The 24,560-nt window shown below is 39.1% G+C and overlaps 1 protein-coding gene across 1 annotated transcript in view; it reads left to right on the plus strand.

Moving 5' to 3' along the window:
- The first annotated feature begins 1,154 nt into the window (after positions 1–1,154).
- Positions 1,155–24,560, plus strand: part of LOC106080990 (netrin-B) — a 581,740-nt gene continuing 558,334 nt past the window's right edge. Inside the window, exon 1 of the mRNA XM_013242649.2 lies at positions 1,155–3,098. Within this exon, the coding sequence (XP_013098103.2) occupies positions 1,409–3,098 (1,690 nt within the window). The 5' untranslated portion in view covers positions 1,155–1,408. The remainder of the gene's footprint in view (positions 3,099–24,560) is intronic.

Here is a 24,560-nt window from a genome sequence, read left to right on the forward strand (position 1 = left end):
TTATTATTATTATCATCATCATCCTTGCCAGTGCTTGTGCGGAAGGAAGTGTGGTGGATTTTGTGCATGGGCAAGAGCGAGCGAGAGAGAGAGTGTGGGAGTGCGGCAACACAAATTCAACACTTGCAGGATATTAGCCTGGAGTATGAGTCGCATATATCACGGTGTATGAGTTTAGTTTAAAGTGTTGTGGATAATTCAATGGTTATTATTTGCTAGCATACGCTTGATGTGGCACAGAATAACGGCAGCATTTGATGCTTAAGCATGCAATGATGGCAACCACGGATGCTGGCCGGAAATGATAGAAGTTAACTTCGTTTAACCAAAAAAAAACAAAAAAGCCCCAAAACACAAATAAAAACAAAAAGTGTTGAAGCACTAAGAAAAAATTTTGAAAAATTTCTTTTCGGAAAATTAAAGTGAAAAATTATTTCAAGTGTGTTTGGTGACTTGACAAGAATTCAGAAAAAAAACACAACGAATCTAACCATCATTGTCGCGTGTGAGAAATTTTGCGGGCCAGACTTAGAGACTGCTTTGCCTAGCTGCAGCTTTGGTGTTGCTGCAACACCTTGTGGCTTGGGTTTGTTGGAAAATTGATGCTCCATTAATATGATGTGGGGCTAACACCAAGTCAAGTGTTTGTTTTCTTTATCGGAGTTTTTCAATTGAAAACCGCTACAGCGTAAACAGTCGAACAGCCAGCCAGTCATTGAGTCTGCTTCTTAGGCTTTGTTCTGCCTTGTGGTCCCACAACTCTAAGGCCCCTCAGCGTTAAACATATGCAAATTGGCATAAAGCGTCTCTCATCCCATTCGCTTGCTGGCTGGGTTTACCGGTTTTACGGCACTTGCATTCGCTGAATAAACAAACCCCCCCACCCCCACTCCATTGCTGCCGCGACTAGCGAGCGTGTTTTACGGTGTGTCAAGTTTTGCTGGTGCATAACGGCAGTGGCGAAGGCGGAACCAAAGGTCCAAAGACCCCGCACAGCAGCCCCACTCAGTGTCAACAAAGCCCTGGAATTTTTTCCACTCCAGCCTTAACGAAACGAATGAAACAAAAACCAAGCAAATTAGTGTTAATTTTATGAAAATGAAAATCTAGTGCAAGTTTTGTTTTTTTTTTTTTGGAAAATTGTAAGGGGAAAACCAAGTGTTAAACAAAAGTAAAAAAAGAGAAAATTGAAAAAAAATCACTTCCCTCCCCCGAAAAAAAAGAAAATTTATAATCAACCACAAATAACAAAAAATTGAAAACACCACTGACAATTGGGGGCCCCCCATAACGCAAAAAGGTGTTTGAGCCCTTTGGTGTTGCAAGCACGTGCACGTGTTTTAGACGCGAAAACTTTTAATTAATTTCCAACTGCCAACTACACCCTCTTCTACCAAACAACGACTAAATGGAAAACATGTCTTCTCTGCTATTGGCCTCTCTGCTGTTACTCAGCCTGGCTGGCTCTTTGGCCGGGGCCAAATCCTCCTCATCATCGAATAACAATGATCCTTGCTATTTTGAGGGCAAGCCTCGCAAATGTTTGCCCAGCTTTGTCAATGCGGCCTATGGTAATCCGGTGGTGGCCTCCTCCACTTGTGGCACCCATCAAAGCGAACGCTATTGTGAACTGAAACGCGATGGCACCTTGGAGGAGTGCAAGACCTGTGACAACTCCAGGCCCGATATGCGCTTTCCCGCCTCCTCCTTGACCGATTTGAATAATCCCAATAATGTCACCTGTTGGAGATCGAGCACGGTGCCAGTGCCCTCAGATCCCGATTCGGCTCCTCCAGACAATGTCACCCTGACTTTGTCGCTGGGCAAGAAGTACGAGCTGACCTATGTGAGTCTATCGTTTTGCCCCAAATCGCCCAAGCCCGATTCCATGGCCATTTATAAGAGCTCCGACTATGGGCAAACCTGGCAGCCCTTCCAGTTCTACAGCTCCCAATGCCAGAAGTTCTATGGCCGGCCCGATCGAGCCAAGATAAGCAAATTCAATGAGCAGGAGGCTCGTTGCATGAACTCCCATCATGATGGCAACACCAATCGTTTTGCCTTTAACACCCTGGAGGGTCGTCCCTCGGCCAATGATTTGGATGCTTCTTTGGTCTTGCAGGATTGGGTTACTGCCACCGACATTCGAGTGGTCTTTCATCGTCTGGAACTGCCCAAAGAGCTGCTGAATGCCCATTTGAAGGCCGACTCAAAAGCCGCCGATGCCAATAGTTTCAGTGATGAAATGTCCTCCAGCCAAGAGGAAGATGAGGAGGACGATGATGAGGGCGAGGATGCTGAGGATGAGTATGACGACTACAACATACATGACAATGACAGTGTCAACTATGATGATGACATGGAGGACTATGCCGAGCCCAAAAAACACTTGGAGCTGGATGATGATCTGGATATGGACTATGCCAATGATGGCATCAATATAACACCGCTGAAAAGCAAGCGCATTAGCAACAAACAAAAGTCCTTGGCCTATGAGAAGCACTACAAGGCCAAGGCGGCCAACTTGGCCCTGGGCAGTCCTTTGTCTGCAAACAACACAACCAGCAGCAGCAGCAGCAGTAGCCTAACCACCAGCACCACCACCACCTCGACCACCAATAAGCCCCAAATTGTGGCAACCTCCAACAAATATCAACAGAAATCCACTTCCACTTTGTCGTCTGATAAGCCCTCCTCGTCTACTTCCTCATTATCATCGCCTTCGATACGTGATTTGTTGGCCATTTCCCAGCATTATGCTGTCTCGGATTTTGCCGTTGGAGGACGTTGCAAATGTAATGGTCATGCCTCGGAATGTATTGGCGTAGTGAGTTCTAATGAGGCTAATCTCTTCAGCCATGACGACAATGACAATGGTGGTGGCATAGGCACTGGTGCCGACTCCTTCGATGATGATGGCAATGTTATACGCTCCTCCTCATCCTCCAGCAGCAATGGCCTTTCGATTAGTGCCAAACTGACAATGACTTGCTCGTGCAAACACAACACTGCCGGCCCGGAATGTGAGAGATGCAAACCGTTCTACTTTGATCGACCATGGGGACGTGCCACCGACACAGATGCCAATGAATGTAAAAGTAAGTAAAGCATTGAGCACTTCATCAAAAAACAAAAGAAAAAACTAACAAAAAGGGAATTTTCAGTTTCTGAGCATACAGGTAATGGAGGTTAGGTGCCTTAACATCTCCGCCCCCCCCAAAAAAAAAGGAAGTTTGGTATCTCAACATCTCCCCTCACAAATGGTGGAGTGTGTTTCAAACCGATTAGAATTTTTGTTTGTTTTTCCTTTTGCCTTCGCCCATCATCAATTGCAAGGGCTTTCGTCAACCACTAGGAAAATTGAACTGCGTCCTGTTTTGGTTTCGAAAGTCCTCCTATTATTTGGTTTTATGGTTACTTAAAGGTTTCTATGTGTGTATGTGTGTTCTCAAAAAGTCATTAATGTTGGACAAATAAAGAAGGCATAGCAAAGCATAGTCCACAAACTCAATCATAAATGCTTTATGACTAACAAGTGTAGGGAAGTCATTGGAGTTGAAGATAAGAATGAATGAGGGAATGACAGTGGTTTTCAAAAAAGTTTTTTTTTTTGGAAAGGCCAGGTACTGGTTACATCTCTTTTATGATGGTTCCGATTTTTGAATTTCCATTGATTAAATTTCGTAATAGAGATTTTTTTTCAAATCATTTGTTATGGATTTTTATGTATTTTTATGGTGTATTTAAATGGGAATTTTATTGGTTTTATTTTTTGGGAAGGGTCAATTTTCTCAACATGTTGTTAGAATTGTATCTCAAAGAGAAATATAAAAAATGTGGTTGATACTTAAAATAAAACTCGACTATATGTTTATTTGAAAAATGTGTTTTTAGTGGAAAACAAAAAAAAAAAAAAATAAATAAAAAAGTGAGGACAATAAAATTAAAAATATGAAAAAATGGTTAAAAAAATATATTAAAATTAATAAAAAATAAAATAAAATAAAACAAAATAAAATAAAATAAAATAAAATAAAATAAAATAAAATAAAATAAAATAAAATAAAATAAAATAAAATAAAATAAAATAAAATAAAATAAAATAAAATAAAATAAAATAAAATAAAATAAAATAAAATAAAATAAAATAAAATAAAATAAAATAAAATAAAATAAAATAAAATAAAATAAAATAAAATAAAATAAAATAAAATAATATAAAATAAAATAAAATAAAATAAAATAAAATCAAATCAAATAAAATCAAATCAAATAAAATAAAATAAAATAAAATAAAATAAAATAAAATAAAATAAAATAAAAAAAAAAATAAAATACAATAAAATAAAATAAAATACTATAAAATAAAATAAAATAAAATAAAATAAAATAAAATAAAATAAAATAAAATAAAATAAAATAAAATATTAAAATAAAATAAACAAAAATAAATTAAAACAAAATACAAACAAGTAAAAAGGCGTTAAGTTCGGCCGGGCCGAACTTTGGATACCCACCACCGCGGGTAGCCAAAGCCACCTTTCTTCAAAATCCGGTGAAAATTGCACACCTTATGTCCCATAACAGCTATATCGAAATATGATCCAATTTGGACCAAATACTAATAAGTACAAGTCCTTTTACAATTGTGCATAACAAAATATTGGTCTTTTTAGTAGCTATATCTAAAAATAAACCGATCTGAACCATATACAACATGGATGTCGAAGAGCCTAACATAGGCCACTGTGTCAAATTTCAGTGAAATCGGATTATAAATGCGCCTTTTTTGGGGCCAAGACTTTAAATCGAGATATCGGTCTATATGGCAGCTATATGCAAATCTTGATCGATCTAAACCAAATTGCAAAAATATGTGGAGGGGCTGAACTTAACTCTCTGTCCCAAATTTCGGCTACATCGGACAATAAATGCGCCTTTTATGGGCCCAAAACATTGAATCGAGAGATCGGTCTATGTGGCAGCGGTAACCAAATCTGGACCGATCTGGGCCAAATTAAAGAAAGATCTCGAAGGGCCAAGCACAACTCACTTGCCCAAATTTGAGCAAAATCGGATAATAAATGTGTCTTTTATAGGCCTAAGACCCTAAATCGGCGAATCGGTCTATATGGCAGCTATATCAAAATCTGCACCGATCTGGGCCGCATTGAAGGAGGACGCCGAAGAGCCTAACACAACTCACTGTCTCAAATTTCAGCAAAATCGGATAATAAATGTGACTTTTATGGGCCTAAGACCCTAAATCGGAGGGTCGGTCTATATGGCAGCTATATCCAAATCTGGACCGATCTGGGCCAAATTGCCGAAGGATGTGGAAGGGCCCTACACAACTCACTGTCTCAAATTTCAGCAAAATCGGGTAATAAATGTGTCTTATGGGCCTAAGACCTTAAATCGGAGGATCGGTCTATATGACAGCTATATCAAAATCTGCACCAATCTGGGCCGCATTGAAGGAGGACGCCGAAGAGCCTAACGCAACTCACTGTCTCAAATTTCAGCAAAATCGGATAATAAATGTGACTTTTATGGGCCTAAGACCTTAAATCGGAGGGTCGGTCTATATGGCAGCTATATCCAAATCTGAACCGATCTGGTCCAAACTGTCGGAGGATATCGAAAGGCTTAAAACAACTCACTACCCCAAATTTCAGCAAAATCGGATAATAAATGAGGCTTGTATGGGCCTAAGACCCTAAATCGGAGGATCGGTCCATATGGCAGCTATATCCAAATCTGAACGGATTTGGACCAAATTGAAGAAGAATGTTGAAGGGCCTAACACAACTCACTGTCCCAAATTTCAGCAAAATCGGATAATAAATATGGCTTTTATGGGCCTAAGACCCTAAATCGGCCGATCGGTCTATATGGGGGCTATATCAAGATAACATCCGATATAGCCCATCTTCGAACTTAACCTACTTATGGACAAAAAAAGAATCTGTGTAAAGTTTCAGCTCAATATCTCTATTTTCGAAGACTGTAGCGTGATTTCAACAGACAGACGGACGGACATGTCTAGATCGTCTTAGAGTTTTACGCTGATCCAGAATATATATAGTTTTGTAGGGTCGGAAATGGATATTTCGATGTGTTGCAAACGGAATGACAAAATGAATATGCCCCCATCCTTCGGTGGTGGGTACAACAAGTAAAAACTTGTTAGAAAACCACCATAGATAATCATCCCTTTATACCCTCCATCATAGGATGAGGGTATACTACTTTCGTCATTCTGTTTGTAACTACTCGAAATATTCGTCTAAGACCCCATAAAGTATATATTTTCTTGATCGTCATGGCATTTTTAGTAGATCTAGTCATGTAGTCATGAGTAAAGCTAGACGCATGAAATTTTGCACAAATACTTCTTATAAGTGTAGGTCAGTTTGGACTGTAAATGGGCTATATCGGTCCACGTTTTGATATAGCTGTCATATATACCAATCAAAGGTCTTGAATTCTTGAGCCTCTGGAGGGCTTAATTCTCGTCTGATTTGACTGAAATTTTGCACGTGGTGTTTTCCAACAACTGTGTCAAGAATGGTTAAAATCGGTTCATAACCTGATATAGATGTCATATAAACCTACCTGGGCTCTTGAATTCTTGACCCACTAGAGGACGCAATTATTATCCGATTTGGCTGAAATTTTGCATGAGGTGTGTTGTAATGACTTTCAACAACAACTGTTTTAAGAATGGTTCAAATCGGTCCATATCCTGATATAGCTGCCATATAAACCGATCGGGGGTCTTGACTTCTTGAGCCTCTACAGGGAGCAATTCCTACCCGATTTGGCTGATATATTGCAAGACGTGTTTAGTTATGACTTCCAACAACTGTGCCAATTATAGTTCAAATCGGTCTATAACCTGATATAGCTGTCATATAAACCGATCTGGGGTTTTGACTTCTTGAGCCTCTAGAGGGCGCAATTCCTATCAGATTTGGCTGAAATTTTGCATGAGTTGTTTAGTTTTGACTTCCAACAACTGTGCCAATTATAGTTCAAATCGGTCTATAACCTGATATAGCTGTCATATAAATCGATCTGGGGTTTTGACTTCTTGAGCCTCTAGAGGGCGCAATTCCTATCAGATTTGGCCGAAATTTTGCATGAGGTGATTTGCTATGATTTCAAAACCTGTGCTTAGAATAGTTCAAATCGGTCAATAACCTGATATAGCTGCCATATAAACCGATCGGGGGTCTTGACTTCTTGAGCCTCTACAGGGAGCAATTCCTATCCGATTTGGCTGAAATTTTGCATGAGGTGATTTGTTATGACTTTCAACAACTGTGCTAAGAATGGTTCACATCGGCCCATAACCTGATATAGCTGCCATATAAATCGATCAGGGGTCTTGACTTCTTGAGCCTCTAGAGGACGCAATTATTATCCGATTTAGCTGAAAATTTGCATGAGGTGATTTGTTATGACTTTCAACAACTCTGCTTAGAATAGTTCAAATCGGTCCATAACCTGATATAGCTGCCATATAAACCGATCGGGGGTCTTGACTTCTTGAGCCTCTGCAGAGAGCAATTCCTATCCGATTTAGCTGAAATTTTGTACCAAGGCTTCTCTCATGACCTTTAACATTTGTGTCGAAAATGGCATGAATTGGTTTATAGCCTAATGCAGCTCCCCTATAAACCAATCTCCCTTTTTACTTCTTCAGTTCCTAAAGTGCGCAATTCTTACTAGATTTTGCTTAAATTTTCCACAATGACTTCTACTATGGTCTTCAATATTCAGTACAATTGTGGCCCAAATGAACCATAACTTAGTATTGTTCCAATAACATAGCAATTCTTTTCTTTTATCCTTTGTTTGGCTAAAAAGAGATACCGTGGCAAGAGCTCGACAAATGCGATCCATGGTGGAGGGTATATAAGATTCGGCCCGGCCGAACTTAGCATGGTCTTACTTGTTTATTTTGATTTCATAGACAGTCGAAACTGCGTAACTGTAATCGCTTAAGTGGAAAATCCCGCTTAAGTGAAACTTGACGGCAAAAACCATTTATATTAGGTGTTATTCAATGCTATTGTATTCGTTTAAGAGAAATTCGCTTAACTGAAAATACCGCTTAACTGAAAATGCCGCTTAACTGAAAATACCGCTTAACTGAAAATACCGCTTAACTAAAAATACCGCTTAACTGTAAATGTATTTACACCCCGGATTCCGTTTTTATAAAAAACTGAAACCGCATAAGTTAAAACGTTATTTCTATGTGAAACTATTTGGGATTTTTAAAAATTCGCGTCATCAATTAAATGCGGATATTTGGATATATGACTTATGATTGTCTTTGAATATAACAAAAACTCCGCTTAGAATTGCTCTGTTTCAAATCAGATTATTTCATGTGTAGTTGCTAACTACGTTGACGTGAAAATTCGCTTGCACTCGTGCTTATAACGCTTAACTGAAAACTTATTTCATTTATCCGAACTACGCTAAACTGTAAATTACGGATAAGTGAAACCAATTAGATGTATTTTTAGCGTTTCACTTATTTGACTTCGACTGTTATGGTTGTTCATATATTAAAAAAAAAATATGCATTTCCATTATTAAAGCGGTTTCTATTTAATCAAACTTTCTTTAGTTTTATTTACAAATTTACAATCCCCATAAAGATGTCTATTAATACGACATTAAAATAATAACGACCTTCGAGATAGTATAACCAAATAATTACTACCTTTTATATGTACGACTATATCTTCAACAAAAAAAAAATTAAATGAAGTTTCCTATTTCCCACAGTAAAAGGTGATCAAATGACCCATTAAAATAGAAGAAAAGCCCAAAATAGCCAATAAAAGTTACTTAGATAAAGGACATATGGTTAAGAATAAATACGAGTATTAAGAAAAAAAGTTGGAAATCCTCATAGCTTTTTAATATGCTTTTTATCTAAGACCAAAGCTATAAAAATTTACTGTTTTCATTCAAAAGCTTTATTAATTAGCTGGTAATATGATGATGCTCAATGAAATAAAATGTGGTGATGGTGCTTTTGCCATCTATGGCTAAGCAGATTGGTACTTAAGTTGAAAAATCTAAGGGCTAATAAACAGTTGGCGCTACAAAAACTAGTAAAGGCCAGCTTAAATCAGGCCTGAAAATAGCACTTCAAGGAGTTTAAAACCAAAGTCTAAGACTAAGCAGATTGGTACTTAAGCTGAATATCAGAAAACTTATTTCTCTGGGTAAAAGACTAAATATGTTCAAGCCTTCAGTGTTTCAACTGGGTCTATATCTTTATCATTTTTTATGACTAATCGTTAACCACTCCTAGAATTATCACTCTACTGATACTTGATCTAAAATTTGTATGTCCTCACTTCTAAATGACTTTAATTAAAATCAAAGTACTATGATCGGTTTAAAGGTCCTTTTACTAGCATATTGAGGAGAGGTTGGTGCTCAGATACTTGACTTTTTATGGCCACTGTCAGTTCGTATTCTACTTCTAAAACACTTTTATTTAATACCAAACTTGACGGCCCTTGAGATACTTGGTTAACGGGCCAACGAGCGTTAAGAGCTTTTGAAGTTAAGGCTCTCTTAAAGATTATCCATGTTTTTATATTTGGTTGATACCTACCATACTTCTAAAACCTTCGTAATTGAGTGCTTCCATATCGTGATCGTTGGGGTGGACACCCAGAAATATGGTCCCGAAAGTGGGAACGAATTTCGTGCTCTACTCCCAAATACATTTCATTTGAGCCCCATATTGCCATGGCTGGAAAATTTTCTCCAATTATGTATAATTTAGGGGTTTTTTTCTGGGGTGAGGAGGTCCCCCAGACACTTGGCCCTGAAAAAATATCAGCATTTTCTAATCTCAAATACCATTCATTTCAATCCCTTATTGCAAAAGCCAGCAAATATGTTCGGTTTGGGGTATGGGCCCTAAAAACTAAGAATATCAAGCTCCACTATCTTGAAGACCCAAATGGGCTTGGTGAGCAAATACGTCCTATTTGGGGGTTGTTATGGTGGTTATGGGGACTGCCGTCCCCTAGGTAGTTAATCCCTTATGTTGATGTCAGATTCATGATCTACTCCCAAATACCCTTCATTTGAGTTCCAATTTTTCATAGTCGGCCAACATGGCCGGTTTGTTTGCAATTGTCAGCAAATACTTCCTATTTGGGTGGTGTTCTGGGGGTGGGGTGGCCCCATAGACACTTTTTCCCGAATATTGTCTCAGATTCAATCTTTACTCCCAAAGACCTTACATTTAAGCCCCACATTGCTGTGGTCGCAAATTTGTCCTCTTTGGGGGTTTTTGGGAATGGGCGCCTCCCCAAGCACTTGCTTCCACAATTGTATATCAGATTCGACCATATTGCTATGGTCGTAAATTTGTCCTCTTTGGGGGATGTTCTCGGAGATGATCCCACATCTGGATATCAGATTCATATTCTACACTCAAATACCTTTTATTTGAGCCCCATATTGCCATGATCAGTAAATAAGTCCTGTTTTAGGGGTTGTTTTGAGGATAGGGTGGACCCCCAGAAGCTTGGCCACACATTTAGATATCTGATTCGTATTTTACTCGCAAATACCTTTCATTTGAGTCGCACATTTACATGGTCGGTAAATGTGTTCGTTTTATGGGTGTTTTGGGTGTTGGGGTGGTCCCCCAAACACTTAGTCCGACAATTGGATATCAGATACGTTTTGTAATCTTAACTACCTTTCATTTGACTGCCATATTGTCGTGATTGGTCTATATATATATATTTGGTAAGTTTTGGTGGTGGGGCGGCCCCCTAGGTACCCTATCCGAAATTTGGATACCAAATTTTTGTTTTTAGGTTGCTATAAGAGAGCACACAAAATTTCGCTTAAATCGCATTAGCCATTTCCGAGGTCTGGCGCAGAATCATTCATAACCGGCTATCTTTTTATACCCACCACTGTAGGATGGGGGTGTAGCAATCTACTCATTCCATTTGTGACACCTCGAAATATTCGTCTAAGACCCCATAAAGTACATATATTCTTGACCGTCTCGATGTTCTGAGTTGATCTAGCCATGTCCGTCCTTCCGTCAGTCTGTTGAAATCACGATAGCAGTCGAACGCGTAAAGCTAGCCGCTGGAAATTTTGCACAGATACTTAGCATTGATGTAGTTCGTTACGGATTGCAAATGGGCCATATCGGTTCAGATTTCGATATAGCTCTCATCTCCAGACTTAACTTCTCGAGCCTATGGAAACTGCAAGTTTCGTCCGATTTGGCTGAGATTTTGCATGTGGTGGTCCGTTATGACTCCCAACAACTGTGTTGGTAGTCATAGCTCCCATACAAACCGATCTCCCGTTTTGACTTCATGAGCCCATGGAAGCCGGAAGTTTCGTCCGATTTGGCTGAAATTTTGCATATAGTGTTCTATTATGACTTCCAACAACTGTGCTAAGTACGGTCCGAATCGATATATCACCTGATATAGCTTCCATACAAACCGATCTCCCGTTTTGACTTCTTGAGCCCCTGGAAGCTGCAATTTTTGTCCGATTTGGCTGAAATTTTGCATGAGGTCTTCCGTTATGACTTCCAAGAATTGTGCTAAGTACGGCCCAAATAGGTCTATAATCTGATATAGCTCCCATGTAAACCGATTTCCCGATTTGACTTCTTGAATTTTTGTCCGATTTGGCTGAAATTTTGTATGTGGTGTTCCGTTATGAATTCTAACAACTATGTTAAGTACGATCCGAATCGGTCTATAACCTGATATAGCTCCCATATAAACCGATCTCCCGATTTGACTTCTTGAGCCCTTTCAAGCCGCAATTTTTGTCTGATTTGGCTGAAATTTTGCATGCGGTGTTCTGTTACGACTTCCAAGAACTGTGTTAAGTACGGTCCAAATCGGTCTATAACCTGATATAGCTCCCATCTAAACCGGTCACTCGATCATCCTTGTTCGGTTTGTAGAAGCTTTAACTTTTGCTGGTTTGAAAGCAGTTTGGTATGTAGAATAAAATTATGCCCTTCAACTAAATTTATTTTGTATAAACTTTTAGCAGAAACCATGGTGGTGGGTTCCCAAGATTCGGCCCGGCCGAACTTAGCACGCTTTTACTTGATAACTATCACTTTTATGTTTAAATACTATTGGGTTGCCCAAAAAGTAATTGCGGATTTTTCATATAGTCGGCGTTGACAGCTTGTGACTCTGTAATTGTATTCTTTCTTCCGTCAGTTATCAGCTGTTACTTTTAGCATGCTTTAGAAAAAAAGTGTAAAAAGTTCATTCTAAGTCTTATTAAAAATGCATTTGCTTTCTTTTAAAAAATCCGCAATTACTTTTTGGGCAACCCAATATAATTGACTTTCACCCACCTACTGCATACGACCTGTACTGTAGGCTCCCAGAAATATACATACAAACAACAACAAAATTGCAAATGCCACCCAAAACCAGCCTTCAAAAATTGGCTGACCTAATGCCGAGTAGGGTCACGCACATCGCATCCCCACAACACCCTCACCTACTATAAAGAGTGATACTCTTTCTCTCGCACCATTTGTTTTTCTTACTCTCACCACTAATACTCCCACCTATGGCTTTGCATTCGCACTCATAACGAGTGCATTACAAAAAAAAAAAAAAAACAAAAACAATTTCTAACCCTCACCACTAATACTCCCACCTATGGCTTTGCATTCGCACTCATAACGAGTGCATTACAAAAAAAAACAACAACAATTTGCTGTGTTTATGCTTCTTCTTCTTTTATTGAACTTAAGTGTATTCTATAACTGTATTGACATTTACTTATTCAATATCTTAAATAAGTTTTTGAAAGCCCCAAAAAAACATTTAGATAAATGGCATAGCTACTACTGGGAGCATGATTTCTACAAGAGGTTCTTTTGTGACGAACCAAAACGATTTTGGGGGATTGTTGAAATGTTGTCTGGCATTACCATATCATTTGAAGGTGTTCTATCTTGTGCAACATCAGTGTCTCTACGACCAACTTCAAGTTCAGCTTAGCAATGTCTTATTATAATGGTATTTGAAGTTGATTTTGGTTTTGCACCATCAGTTAGAGTTGATCATAGAGACACTGATGATGCAAAACCAGCTGACATTGCTAAGTTGTGTTTGAAGTTGGTTGTAGAGACACTGATGTTGCAAACTACAGAACATCTTGATATGCTATGTTAATACCAGACAACATTTCAAAAATTCCCCAAAATCATTTTGGATTGTCGAAAAAGAACCTCTTTTACAAATCATGCTTTAATTGTTAGCTATGCCATTCATCTGCATGCTTTTTGGGCTTTCCAAAACTTATTTAAGATTTGGAAAAAGTAAATGTCAATACAGTTAAAACACTTTAAGGTTCAACACATTTTTCTATACTTTTTATACGTTTTCAATAAATTCCAATTTAGCAATTTGGAACTTCAATCCCTTAATACATTTCAAATTTATCCAACAACTCCTTATCCAAATCCTTATGCCAAATATTTACCTACAGGAACATATAACCCCACAGTGCAGCAATTTCCATCATTGTCAAACATAGCCATGTGTCAATGCGGAACTATTGAACTGTCTGTCTGTCCGTCTATCGATGGTATGAAGAATATTCTTGAATATCAAATGAAAGAAAAAAAATTCTTGCAAAATTTATGATATACGATGACTATGAACTCTCCCAGCAACCTTTCTGTGTTTACAGACACACACACTAGGAGTGTGTGTGTGTGTGTGTCTGTGTCTCCATAGACAAATCAGAGCAAATGCATCGACATCGAACAACGACTCGAATGCTGCCTAGTCATTGGTTTTTGAGTTTTCTTTTGAGGTTTTGGTGGTTAACCATTTTGCTGTGGCTGATTTTGTGGCTTAAAACGCTTTAAATACTCCAAAACGACCACGACCACGGTCATGACCAAGACCAATACCAAGACTATGGTAATGGTGATAGTGTCATAGAGCATATGAAACAGGATGATGAGCTTTATTCCTCCATTGTATTTTCAAGGCTCCTTTACTCATTGCTAAGCGCCTGGTCGTCCAGCAATGCAGATGTCAATAGGAGCGACGAGTGTCTTTTATGTGGTCTTTTGTCAAAGTCCATACTCAACCAATTGAAATTCATTAGGAAATAGAAGTGCAAAGAATGTATAATGCAGAGAGAGAGAGGGATGCTGGTAGTGTTGCCTTGGACCGTACAAAACATTTTCCTATAGGAAATTTGGTTAATTTGTTAGTCAAAGAAAATTTTAGTCAATTTTTCTAATGAAAATGAAAAAAATCAACTTTTTTCGCGATTTTTCAAAATACCGGAAATACTCAAAATTTTACTATGAAAACATTTGGAATTTTCTTTTCTTTACAAATGCATACTTCCCAGCAATTTTGTGAACATTTCTCTTTTGAAGATATTTAGTCCTTGGCAATACTGCTGCTTATTATTACCCATTAACTGGCCAGCCAATGGTCATTTGGCATTTGGAATTATGTCTGCCTAACATTTTTCCATTATGACGATTTCATTTTGTTCTTCTTGCCTTTGTTTTGTGGAAACATCTGCATTTAATTGCAAGGATTTTCGATGTTCTATGAACCCTCTTTTAATCCTCTTTTAATTGTAGGACATTATGGAAAATGGTCATAAATTTTTGAAAGTAAAATCATTTGCGAAAATTATTTGCAGCTGTTTTTAGAAATCACTACACAACAAATCGATACCCTCCCTCCCTTTTGTGAAATGCTTTGAATTGGGTCTTAATAAGTATGACACTCTAAGACTTGGCATTCACGTACTTGGAGTCAATTAGAAATTTCAATTGGGAAACCCATAATGCGCACAATGTGTGCAACAAATGCTGCACCATTGAGCACATACTCCACACACACACAGGTCTCAGTAGTGGATGCCGTTGCAAATTTGAATTTTCTTCAATTGTGTGGCGGGTGCGAGTGTGCATCCGCATTTGGTCATTGTTATGTGCGTGTCTGCATTTTGTCGCATGCATTTAATTCATAGATTAATTCTTTTGTAATTTTTAACGATACACCCCATAAACACATATGTGACATTATTGGCATAGTTATTGAACAAAAAAAAAAAAAGAAAAAATGTTCTTCGAGGGAAGAGAAATAAGTAAGGGTAAATTAAATAAAACAAGTAAAAGCGTGCTAAGTTCGGCTGGGCTGAATCTTATATACCCTCCACCATGGATCGCATTTGTCGAGTTCTTTTCCCGGCATCTCTTCTTAGGCAAAAAAAGGATATAAGAAAAGACTTGCTCTGCTATTAGAGCGATATCAAGATATGGCCCAGTTTGGACCACAATTAAATTATATGTTGGAGACCTGTGTAAAATGTCAGCCAATTCGAATAAGAATTGCGGCCTTTGCGGGCTCAAGAAGTAAAATAGAGAGATCGATTTATATGGGAGCTGTATCGGGCTATAGACCGATTCAGACCATAATAAACACGTATGTTGACGGTCATGAGAGAATCCGTCGTACAAAATATCAGGCAAATCGGATAATAATTGCGACCTCTAGAGGCTCCACAAGTGAAGATCCCAGATCGGTTTGTATGACGGCTATATCAGGTTATGAATCGATTTGAACCATACTGGGCACAGTTGTTGGATATCATCACAAAACACTTCGTGCAAAATTTCATTCAAATCGGATAAGAATTGCGCCCTCTAGAGGCTCACGAAGTCAAGACCCAAGATCGGTATATATGGCAGCTATATCAGGTTATGAACCGATTTTAACCATACTTAGCATAGCTATTGAATATCATAGCGAAACACGTCGTGCGAAATTTCATTCCAATCGGATAAGAATTGCGCACTCTAGAGGCTCAAGAAGTCAAGACCCAAGATAAGTTTCTATGGCAGCTATATCAGGTTATGGACCGATTTGCACCATCCTTGACACAGTTGTTGGATATCATCAAAAAACACGTCGTGCAAAATTTCATTCCAATCGGATAAGAATTGCGCCCTCTAGAGGCTGAAGAAGTCAAGACCCAAGATCGGTTTCTATGGCAGCTATATCAGGTTATGGACCGATTTGAACCATCCTTGGCTCAGTTGTTGGATATCATAGCGAAACACGTCGTGCGAAATTTCATTCCAATCGGATAAGAATTGCGCACTCTAGAGGCTCAAGAAGTCAAGACCCAAGATCGGTATATATGGCAGCTATATCGGCTTATGAACCGATTTAAACCATACTTGGCACAGTTGTTGGATATTATCACAAAACATGTCGTGCAAAATTTCATTCCAATCGGATAAGAATTGCGCACTCTAGAGGCTCAAGAAGTCAAGACCCAAGATCGGTTTCTATGGCAGCTATATCAAAACATGGACCGATGTGGCCCATTTACAATCTCAACCGACCTACACTAATAAGAAGTATTTGTGCAAAATTTCAAGCGGCTAGCTTTACTCCTTCGAAAGTTAGCGTGCTTTCAACAGACAGACGGACGGACGGACGGACAGACGGATGGACATGGCTAGATCGACATAAAATGTCACGACGATCAAGAATATATATACTTTATGGGGTCTCAGACGAATATTTCGAGTAGTTACAAACAGATTGACGAAATTTGTATACCCCCATCCTATAGTTTAAGGGTATAAACGACTATTGCGGATGCTGGGTTGACGAAGATAAGGGTGAGCCGATCGAACACTAATGCTTGGCATTGGAGTGGGAACACTTTAGTGACAGTAGGCCGATAATCCAGGGAAGCACTCGAATGGTGGTTTGATGGATAGGCGCTTGCTCCCTATTCTATTCCTGTCCGCGTCAGCGCCTGCATTACAATTTGTTGTAGATACCATCCCGTCTCTTGTCAAAACAAACTTGTCTTGTCCACATGTATGGGGAGACTCCCCAGAGACACTTCTGCAAGTTCGCTGAGATCGAAGTAAAACCGCCTCCCTAGAATAAAAAGCCTGTGCCCCTGTAGATCCGAGCATGAACAGAAAAGGTGTTCGATCGTCTCACCCGCATCCTCGTTAAGACAGCGTCAGCAATAGTCTTTGTGCGGCCATATGGCCTATCGCACAGTTTCCCTCGTCCTCTTCTGGTCAACAGCTGGCCAAATTGTCTTGGCAGTCCGACATTCATCCTCGTCCGCACTGGCTTTCTCCTTTACTATATTCTTTAGTTTAACAAAAGGCACGTATGCAAGGTCGTGCACAGGTCTGCTTGCCATGGAGGATACCATCCTCGTCCGTTCATCCATTTCCCAGGGCACCGACGTGTCGGGGAGCCCAGGAGCTCTTTCGGCACCCCCAAACACTCCGCCACGCACATCGCACTCATCCTTCTCGTATTTAAGGCCTTGAGGGCTCGATGCTGTCCACATATATCCATCATTTTGAAGGTGGTAGGTCCATCCTCTGGATCCCCTTTGCGGCCAACGTAATGACACAGCCATGGTAATCTGAATCAGATGACAGTTGGGGTTTATATATCATATATATATATCAGCCCTTAGAAGCCTTAATTTTTATTCGATTTGACTGAAATTGGAAACATAGACTTGTGTTGTGGCTTGCAACATCCATGCCAAGTATGATCGGAATCGGTTTAAAAACAGATATAGCCCCCATATAAACCCATTAACGAATTTTACTTCTTGAGCCCTTAAAAGCCTCAATTTTCATTCGATTTCACTGAAATTTGGAACAAATACTTGAGTTATGATTTCCAGTATCCATGCCAAGTATGATCCAAATTAGTCTATAAACAGATATAGCCCCCATATAAACCGATCCCCGGATTTGACTTCTTGAGTCCTTAGAAGCCTCAATTTTCGTTCGATTTGGTTGAAATCTGGAACAAAGACTTATGTTGTGACTTCCAATATCCATGACAATTATGATCCGAATCGGTCTATAAACAGATATAGCCCCCATATAAACCGATCCCCGGATTTGATTTCTTGACCCCGTTGAAGGCTCAATTTTCATCCGATTCGGCTGAAATTCAGAACAGGGACATATGACATGATCGGAATGGGTTTATAAACAGACATAGCCCCCATATAAACCAATCACCGGATTCGACTTTTTCAGCCCTTAGAAGCCTATATTTTCACCTGATTTGGCTGAAATTTGGCCCAAAACCCTATCTTATGACTCACAACATCGGTCCCAAGTTTTTTTCGAATAGGTCAATATGGTGATATGACCCCCCTAAGTACCGCTATGCCGATATGATTTCTTAAGACCAAATTAATTTAAATACAAACCCAGTTAATAAGGGTACATTTTCAGCGGAACCCATGGTGGTGGGTACCCAAGATTCGACTCGAGTGAACTTAGCACGCTTTTACTTGTTTCCGATGTTCTATTCAAGATTTAATTTCAAGAGTTTAGCGTTATAGGCGGCGGAAATTTTTCCTTTACAACACTCTTTATTTGTGTGAGTATCATCAAAAACCAAGCAAAAAAACTCTCCCATGATAAAAGCAAATACAATTCCTTCAATATCATAAAATTTCCCTCAGGCCAATGCCTTTGGCCTTTTAAACCAGATTTTCTCCAAGCAGAGCAAATCAAATGATCCATTTTTTCCAAGAAATCTGTTTTAATTTAATTTCTCCCGATATGTAATTCCCATAAATTGTTTCATTTTCCATTTGATGTAGCACAGAAATGTCGCACAACACGCCTGCCAGCCATTCAACAACCATCTCCCCACTCAATGAGTACAGCAAAGAGTGCTGTGATGGTATCATCTCTACATTTCCATTGTCATTTCTATGGCCATCATCATCATCATGCTCAACAGCAACAGTAGTAAGTGCAGAAGCACCAATTTGACAGTAACATTGAATGATGTAGCAGTTATCCTTCTCCCCCTTCACCACCTTGTGCTCGTCAACATTCAACCTTACACTGTCTCCTTATGGTGATGTGTTGTAGTTTTGCATATGGAAGTTTTCCTGGGCCTCAGGGCCATTACAATTTACTCTTAAACAATACTTTACTTTTATGTTTCTGATGCTGCTGCTGCTGTCCTGTCTCCTTCTGCCGACCCCCCCCCCCCCCCCCCCCCCCACCCCAACTCAATGGTATAAAACATATAACGCCTGCGGCGCTAGAGTGTGTCTCTCCTCATTTCTCGGACGCAGGTTGGTTGGTGGCAAGGCATGTGGAGTGCAACAATATTTTGATGATTGTAAGAATGGTGGTGGTGGCAGTTTGGATTTCAACCATTACTCTGGACCTTGGTATACATTTTAACGATAGCCGGATTGCTTACATCAAAAAAAAAAAACAAAAAAAAGTTATAAAACTAGACGGAAGCACATTTGCGCAGCGAGTTATGATATCAAAGGACCACTACGAGTACGCTTTTATAGCCAGCTAGCAAGTGGTTTCATTTGCCATACTGATCATTTACTTTTGTCAATTGTTCGGAAAGATAAACATTTTGGTTTAACGAGTTTCCAAATGGTGATTGAAGGGAAAGGTAATCCATAGAAATCGTTGCTATTGAGATATTATTGAGGGAGGAATTATACCCACAACATTTGCCTATGCATGAAAGATTATAATGAAAGGATAATAAGTTAAGAGCTGGTGGGGTAGACTCCCACCATTGGTTGTTGTATGCCCAAAAGAAGGAAAGTCAAGAAGTACGACATGATTTCCTATGATGACCACCATGAATGACCTACTACGTATCCTGGCTGAAGAGGGATGTGAAACCGCCTGTAACGCAGACATTGTTAAAATATTTCTAAGGGGTCTGAACTTTAATCCAGAAAACACTTAACAACACTAAATACTTGAAGGGCACATTTCCTCAAATACTTGGGAGTAATTTTGGATAGTGCTGGATAATAGATGTGCAGAGATTAGCATGTCCGCCTATGACGCTGAAAGCCTGGTTTCGAATCCTGGCGAAAACATCAGAAAAAAAAATTATCAGTGGTGGTTTTCCTCTCCTAATACTGGCGACATTTGTGCGGTACTGTGTCATATATTGGGTTGCCCAAAAAGTAATTGCGGGTTTTTTAAAAGAACGTAAATCATTTTTAATAAAACTTAGAATGAACTTTAATCAAATATACTTTTTTTACACTTTTTTTCTAAAGCAAGCTAAAAGCTGCTAAACAGCTGATAACTGACAGAAGAAAGAATGCAATTACAGAGTCACAAGCTGTGAAAAAATTTGTCAACGCCGACTATATGAAAAATCCGCAATTACTTTTTGGGCAACCAAATAGTATGACAACCATATAAAAACATCTCCCCAAAGAGGTGTCGCACTGCAGCGCGCCGTTTGGAGTAGGCTATAAAAGGGATTGTTCCCTATCATTGAGCTTAAAGACTTGAATCGGACAGCACTCATTGATGTGTGCGAAGTTTGCCCCTTTTCCTTAGGGGAATGTTCATGGGCAAATTAGTATTTGCAAAGGTCTTGTGCTGACCAATTTCGCGGAACAAGACGTCGCATATCCAAGGGGGTGGGGAAGCATGATGCCGGACTGCTGCTAGGAATTCTGAAAGGTCACTGCAACGTCAGGTCTATGACTTTGAGCTGGACGCAGGCAGAGGCAGATTTTTTTGATTCTTCAGGGTATGCAAAGAGAAAGAAGAGATGGAGATATACGAGCAACTTATGAGTTGCTACCTCCCAGTTAGGAGGCAGATTACTTCAGGGTATGCGAAGGGGAAGAAAAGATGGAGATAAACGAGCAACTTATGAGTTGCTACCTCCCAGTTGCGAGAAGGACACATAGGATACTGAGTGAATACCTCTTTCCCTAGTCATCTTGCCATTCTGAAGTCCCAAAGAATCCTGAATTGGTTTACAGGACCATACTCTCATTGTAGAGAATTTTTGTATACCCTCCACTATAGGATGGGTGTGTACTTATTTCGTCATTCTGTTTGTAACTCTTTGAAATATTCGCCTAAGACCCCATCAAGTATATATATTTTTGATCGTCATGACATTTTAAGGCGATCTAGCTATGTCCGTCCGTCGGTCCTCCGTCTGTCTGTCGAAAGCACGCTAATCTTCGAAGAAGTAAAGCTATCCCTTTGAAATTTTGCACAAATACTTCTTATTAGTGTAAGTCGGTTAGGATTGTAAATGGGTCAAATCGGTCCATGTTTTGATATAGCTACTATATAAACCAATCATATACACCTATCTGTGGTGTTGACTTTCTTGTATAGCCTCTAGAGGGCGCAGTTTATATAAACCAATCTGTGGTGTTGGCTTTCTTGTATAGCCTCTAGAGGGCGCAGTTCATATAAACCTATCTGTGGTGTTGACTTTCTTGTATAGCCTCTAGAGGGCGCAGTTCATATAAACCTATCTGTGGTGTTGACTTTCTTGTATAGCCTCTAGAGGGCGCAGTTCATATAAACCTATCTGTGGTGTTGACTTTCTTGTATAGCCTCTAGAGGGCGCAGTTCCAATTCGATTTGGCTGAAATGTTGGGTCACATGTTTCGCTATGACTTCCAATAACTGTATGGCTCCTATCGATCAAGTATGGCTCATATCGATCAATAACTTCATATATCTTGAATCTTGAATACTTGAGCCACCAGAAGGCGCAATTATTATCTGATTTGGCTGAAATTTTGTACAACAGCTTCTTCTATGACCTTTAATATACGTGTCAAATATGTTCTGAATCGATCTATGGCCTGATACAGCTCCCATATAAACCGATCTGGGATCTAGACTTCTTGAGCCTCTAGAGGGCGCAGTTATTAACCGATGTGGATAAAATGTTCTACAGCGGTTTTTTCTATATAAACCGATTTGTGATCTTGACTTCTTTAGCCTCTAGAGGGCGCAATTCTTATTCGATTTGGGTGAGAACACAATGACTTCTACTATGGTCTCCAATATTCAATTCAGTTATGGTCCGAATTGGATCATAAATTGATATCGCTTCAATAGCAATTCTTTTCTTTTATTCTTTGTTTGCCTAAAACCGGTAAGGAAAGGCAAAAGACGGGCGATGCCAACTTTAGAATACCCTACACCTACACTATAGGTATAAAGTGGGAGTTATATCTAATTCTGAACCAGATTTGATGGACCTCGCCGGATGTTTTCAGTTGGGTTATTAAACAATCCGTATCAAATTTCGACCAAATATGCATCGAGGAAAGTGTTGTGCACACTTTTGGCAGTATTGGTCAATAATGCGTTTGCAGTGACCCTCGAAATGAAAATCGGCCGAAATACATATATGCCAGCTTTAGCTAAATCTGAACCGATTTCTATGAAATTCATCAGTAATATCGAGAGTCAAGAGAAAATCCTTCCCACCAAATTTCGAGAGAATCGGTTAACAAATAACCATTTTATTGCAATATTACTGCAAATCGGACGAACATATATATGGGATCTATATCCAAATCTGAACCGGTTTTTATACCCACCACCGAAGGATGGGGGTACATTCATTTTGTCATTCCGTTTGCAACACATCGAAATATCCATTTCCGACCCTATAAAGTATATATATTCTTGATCAGCGTAAAAATCTAAGACGATCTAGCCATGTCCGTCCGTCTGTTGAAATCACGCTACAGTCTTTAAAAATAGAGATATTGAGCTGAAATTTTGCACAGATTCTTTTTTTGTCCATAAGCAGGTTAAGTGCGAAGATGGGCTATATCGGACTATATCTTGATATAGCCCCCATATAGACCGATCCGCCGATTTAGGGTCTTAGGCCCATAAAAGCTACATTTATTATCCGATTTTGTTGAAATTTGGGACAGTGAGTTGTGTTAGGCCCTTCGACATCCTTTGTCAATTTGGCTCAGATCGGTCCAGATTTGGATATAGCTGCCATATAGACCGATCCTCCGATTTAGGGTCTAAGGTCCATAAAAGCCACATTTTTGGTCCGATTTCGCTGAAATTTGGGACAGTGCTTAGTGTTAGGCCCTTCGACATGTTTATGCAACTTGGCCCAAATCGGTCCAGATTTGGATATAGCTGTCATGTAGACCGATATCTCGATTTAAAGTCTTGGCCCCATAAAAGGCGCATTTATAATCCGATTTCACTGAAATTTGACACAGTGACTTATGTTCGGCTTTTCGACATCCGTGTCGTATATAGTTCAGATCGGTATGAGGTATATGAGTATAAGGTATGAAATTTTCACCGAATTTTGATGAAAGGTGGTATACATATATACCCGAGGTGGTGGGTATCCAAAGTTCGGCCTGGCCGAACTTAACGCCTTTTACTTGTTTCAATTTCAATAGGCTTTGTCCCTTGGCCGAAATACATGCCTGTATCAAATTTGAAGACGATCGGATGAAAATTGCGACCTATAGTTTGTACACAAATTAACCTGGACAGACGGACGGACATAGTTAAGTCGAATCGGAAAGTAATTCTGAGTCGGTCGATAGATCCTCTCTTCCTTCTGGGTGTGACAAACAAACAGACGGACATAGCTAAATCGAATTAGAAAGTGATTCAGAGACGATCGGTATTCTTATCAATGGGTATATCTCTCTTCCTTCTGGGAGTGACAAACAATTGCACTAAGTTATAATACCCTGTACCACAGCAGTGGTGTAGGGTTTTAAGGGATACCGGGAAATCTTATGTACCATGGTGGAGAGTATATAAGATTCAGTCCGTCGTAAGTTAGCACGCTTTTACTTGTTTTCAGTTCTCTTGGTACTCTAATTTTTGTCTTATGCTTCTCTTTTCTGTCGTATTTATATCTTGCACCGCATTATGGTGCATCTCTATCTTGTTTTCTTTGTCTTCTTTACCTTTTCTATCTTTTTAGAGGAACCTTAGGTCTCCGAGTGAAGAGGTTTGTAAACAAGGTTGCTTGTCGCATTCCCTCCAACCTAACCTTAACTTGTTCGCTCGAAAGTCAGTAAGCTTTCGACAAATGATTTGACAGACGGATGGACGTGGTTGGATAGACTTAAAAGATCATGACGATCATCAATATATTTACTATAAAAGAGTTGACCCAAAATATTATATTTTTCCTTATTCGTAGGATTTTAGCAATAAAACGAGCCAAAGAACCAAAAACTTAAATTAAAGATGCTATCTTTAAATTTAATGTCCTTTTTACTAACGGATATGAATATCCATTTCAAATTTTGATCGTTGATTAATTTTTATTATACTTGATAGATGACTGTTCAATTATAATTTTTTGAAAAATTGTTTTGAAAAAAACTTTACCATTAAGGACGACGTAAGGTTATTTTGCGTCTTTAACTACAGTTCACTGTTAACTTGCCTCAAGGTCAATTTCCTAACTTTTAACAATATTTTGAACTTCATTTTAGATTTTTGTCTTCAGTAACAAGACGCTAAGTTATGAATTCATTAACCTTCCATTTAAAATAGACCATCCATAATATGAAGGAAAATATTTTTCACCAAAGGTAATGTTGTCTTAAAATGTTGGAAAATTTACCTTAAATTGAGTTAGGCTGGTCTTTGGCTCGAA

This window comes from Stomoxys calcitrans, chromosome 4 (genome assembly GCF_963082655.1).
Source record: "Stomoxys calcitrans chromosome 4, idStoCalc2.1, whole genome shotgun sequence".
NCBI classification, from domain to species: domain Eukaryota; kingdom Metazoa; phylum Arthropoda; class Insecta; order Diptera; family Muscidae; genus Stomoxys; species Stomoxys calcitrans.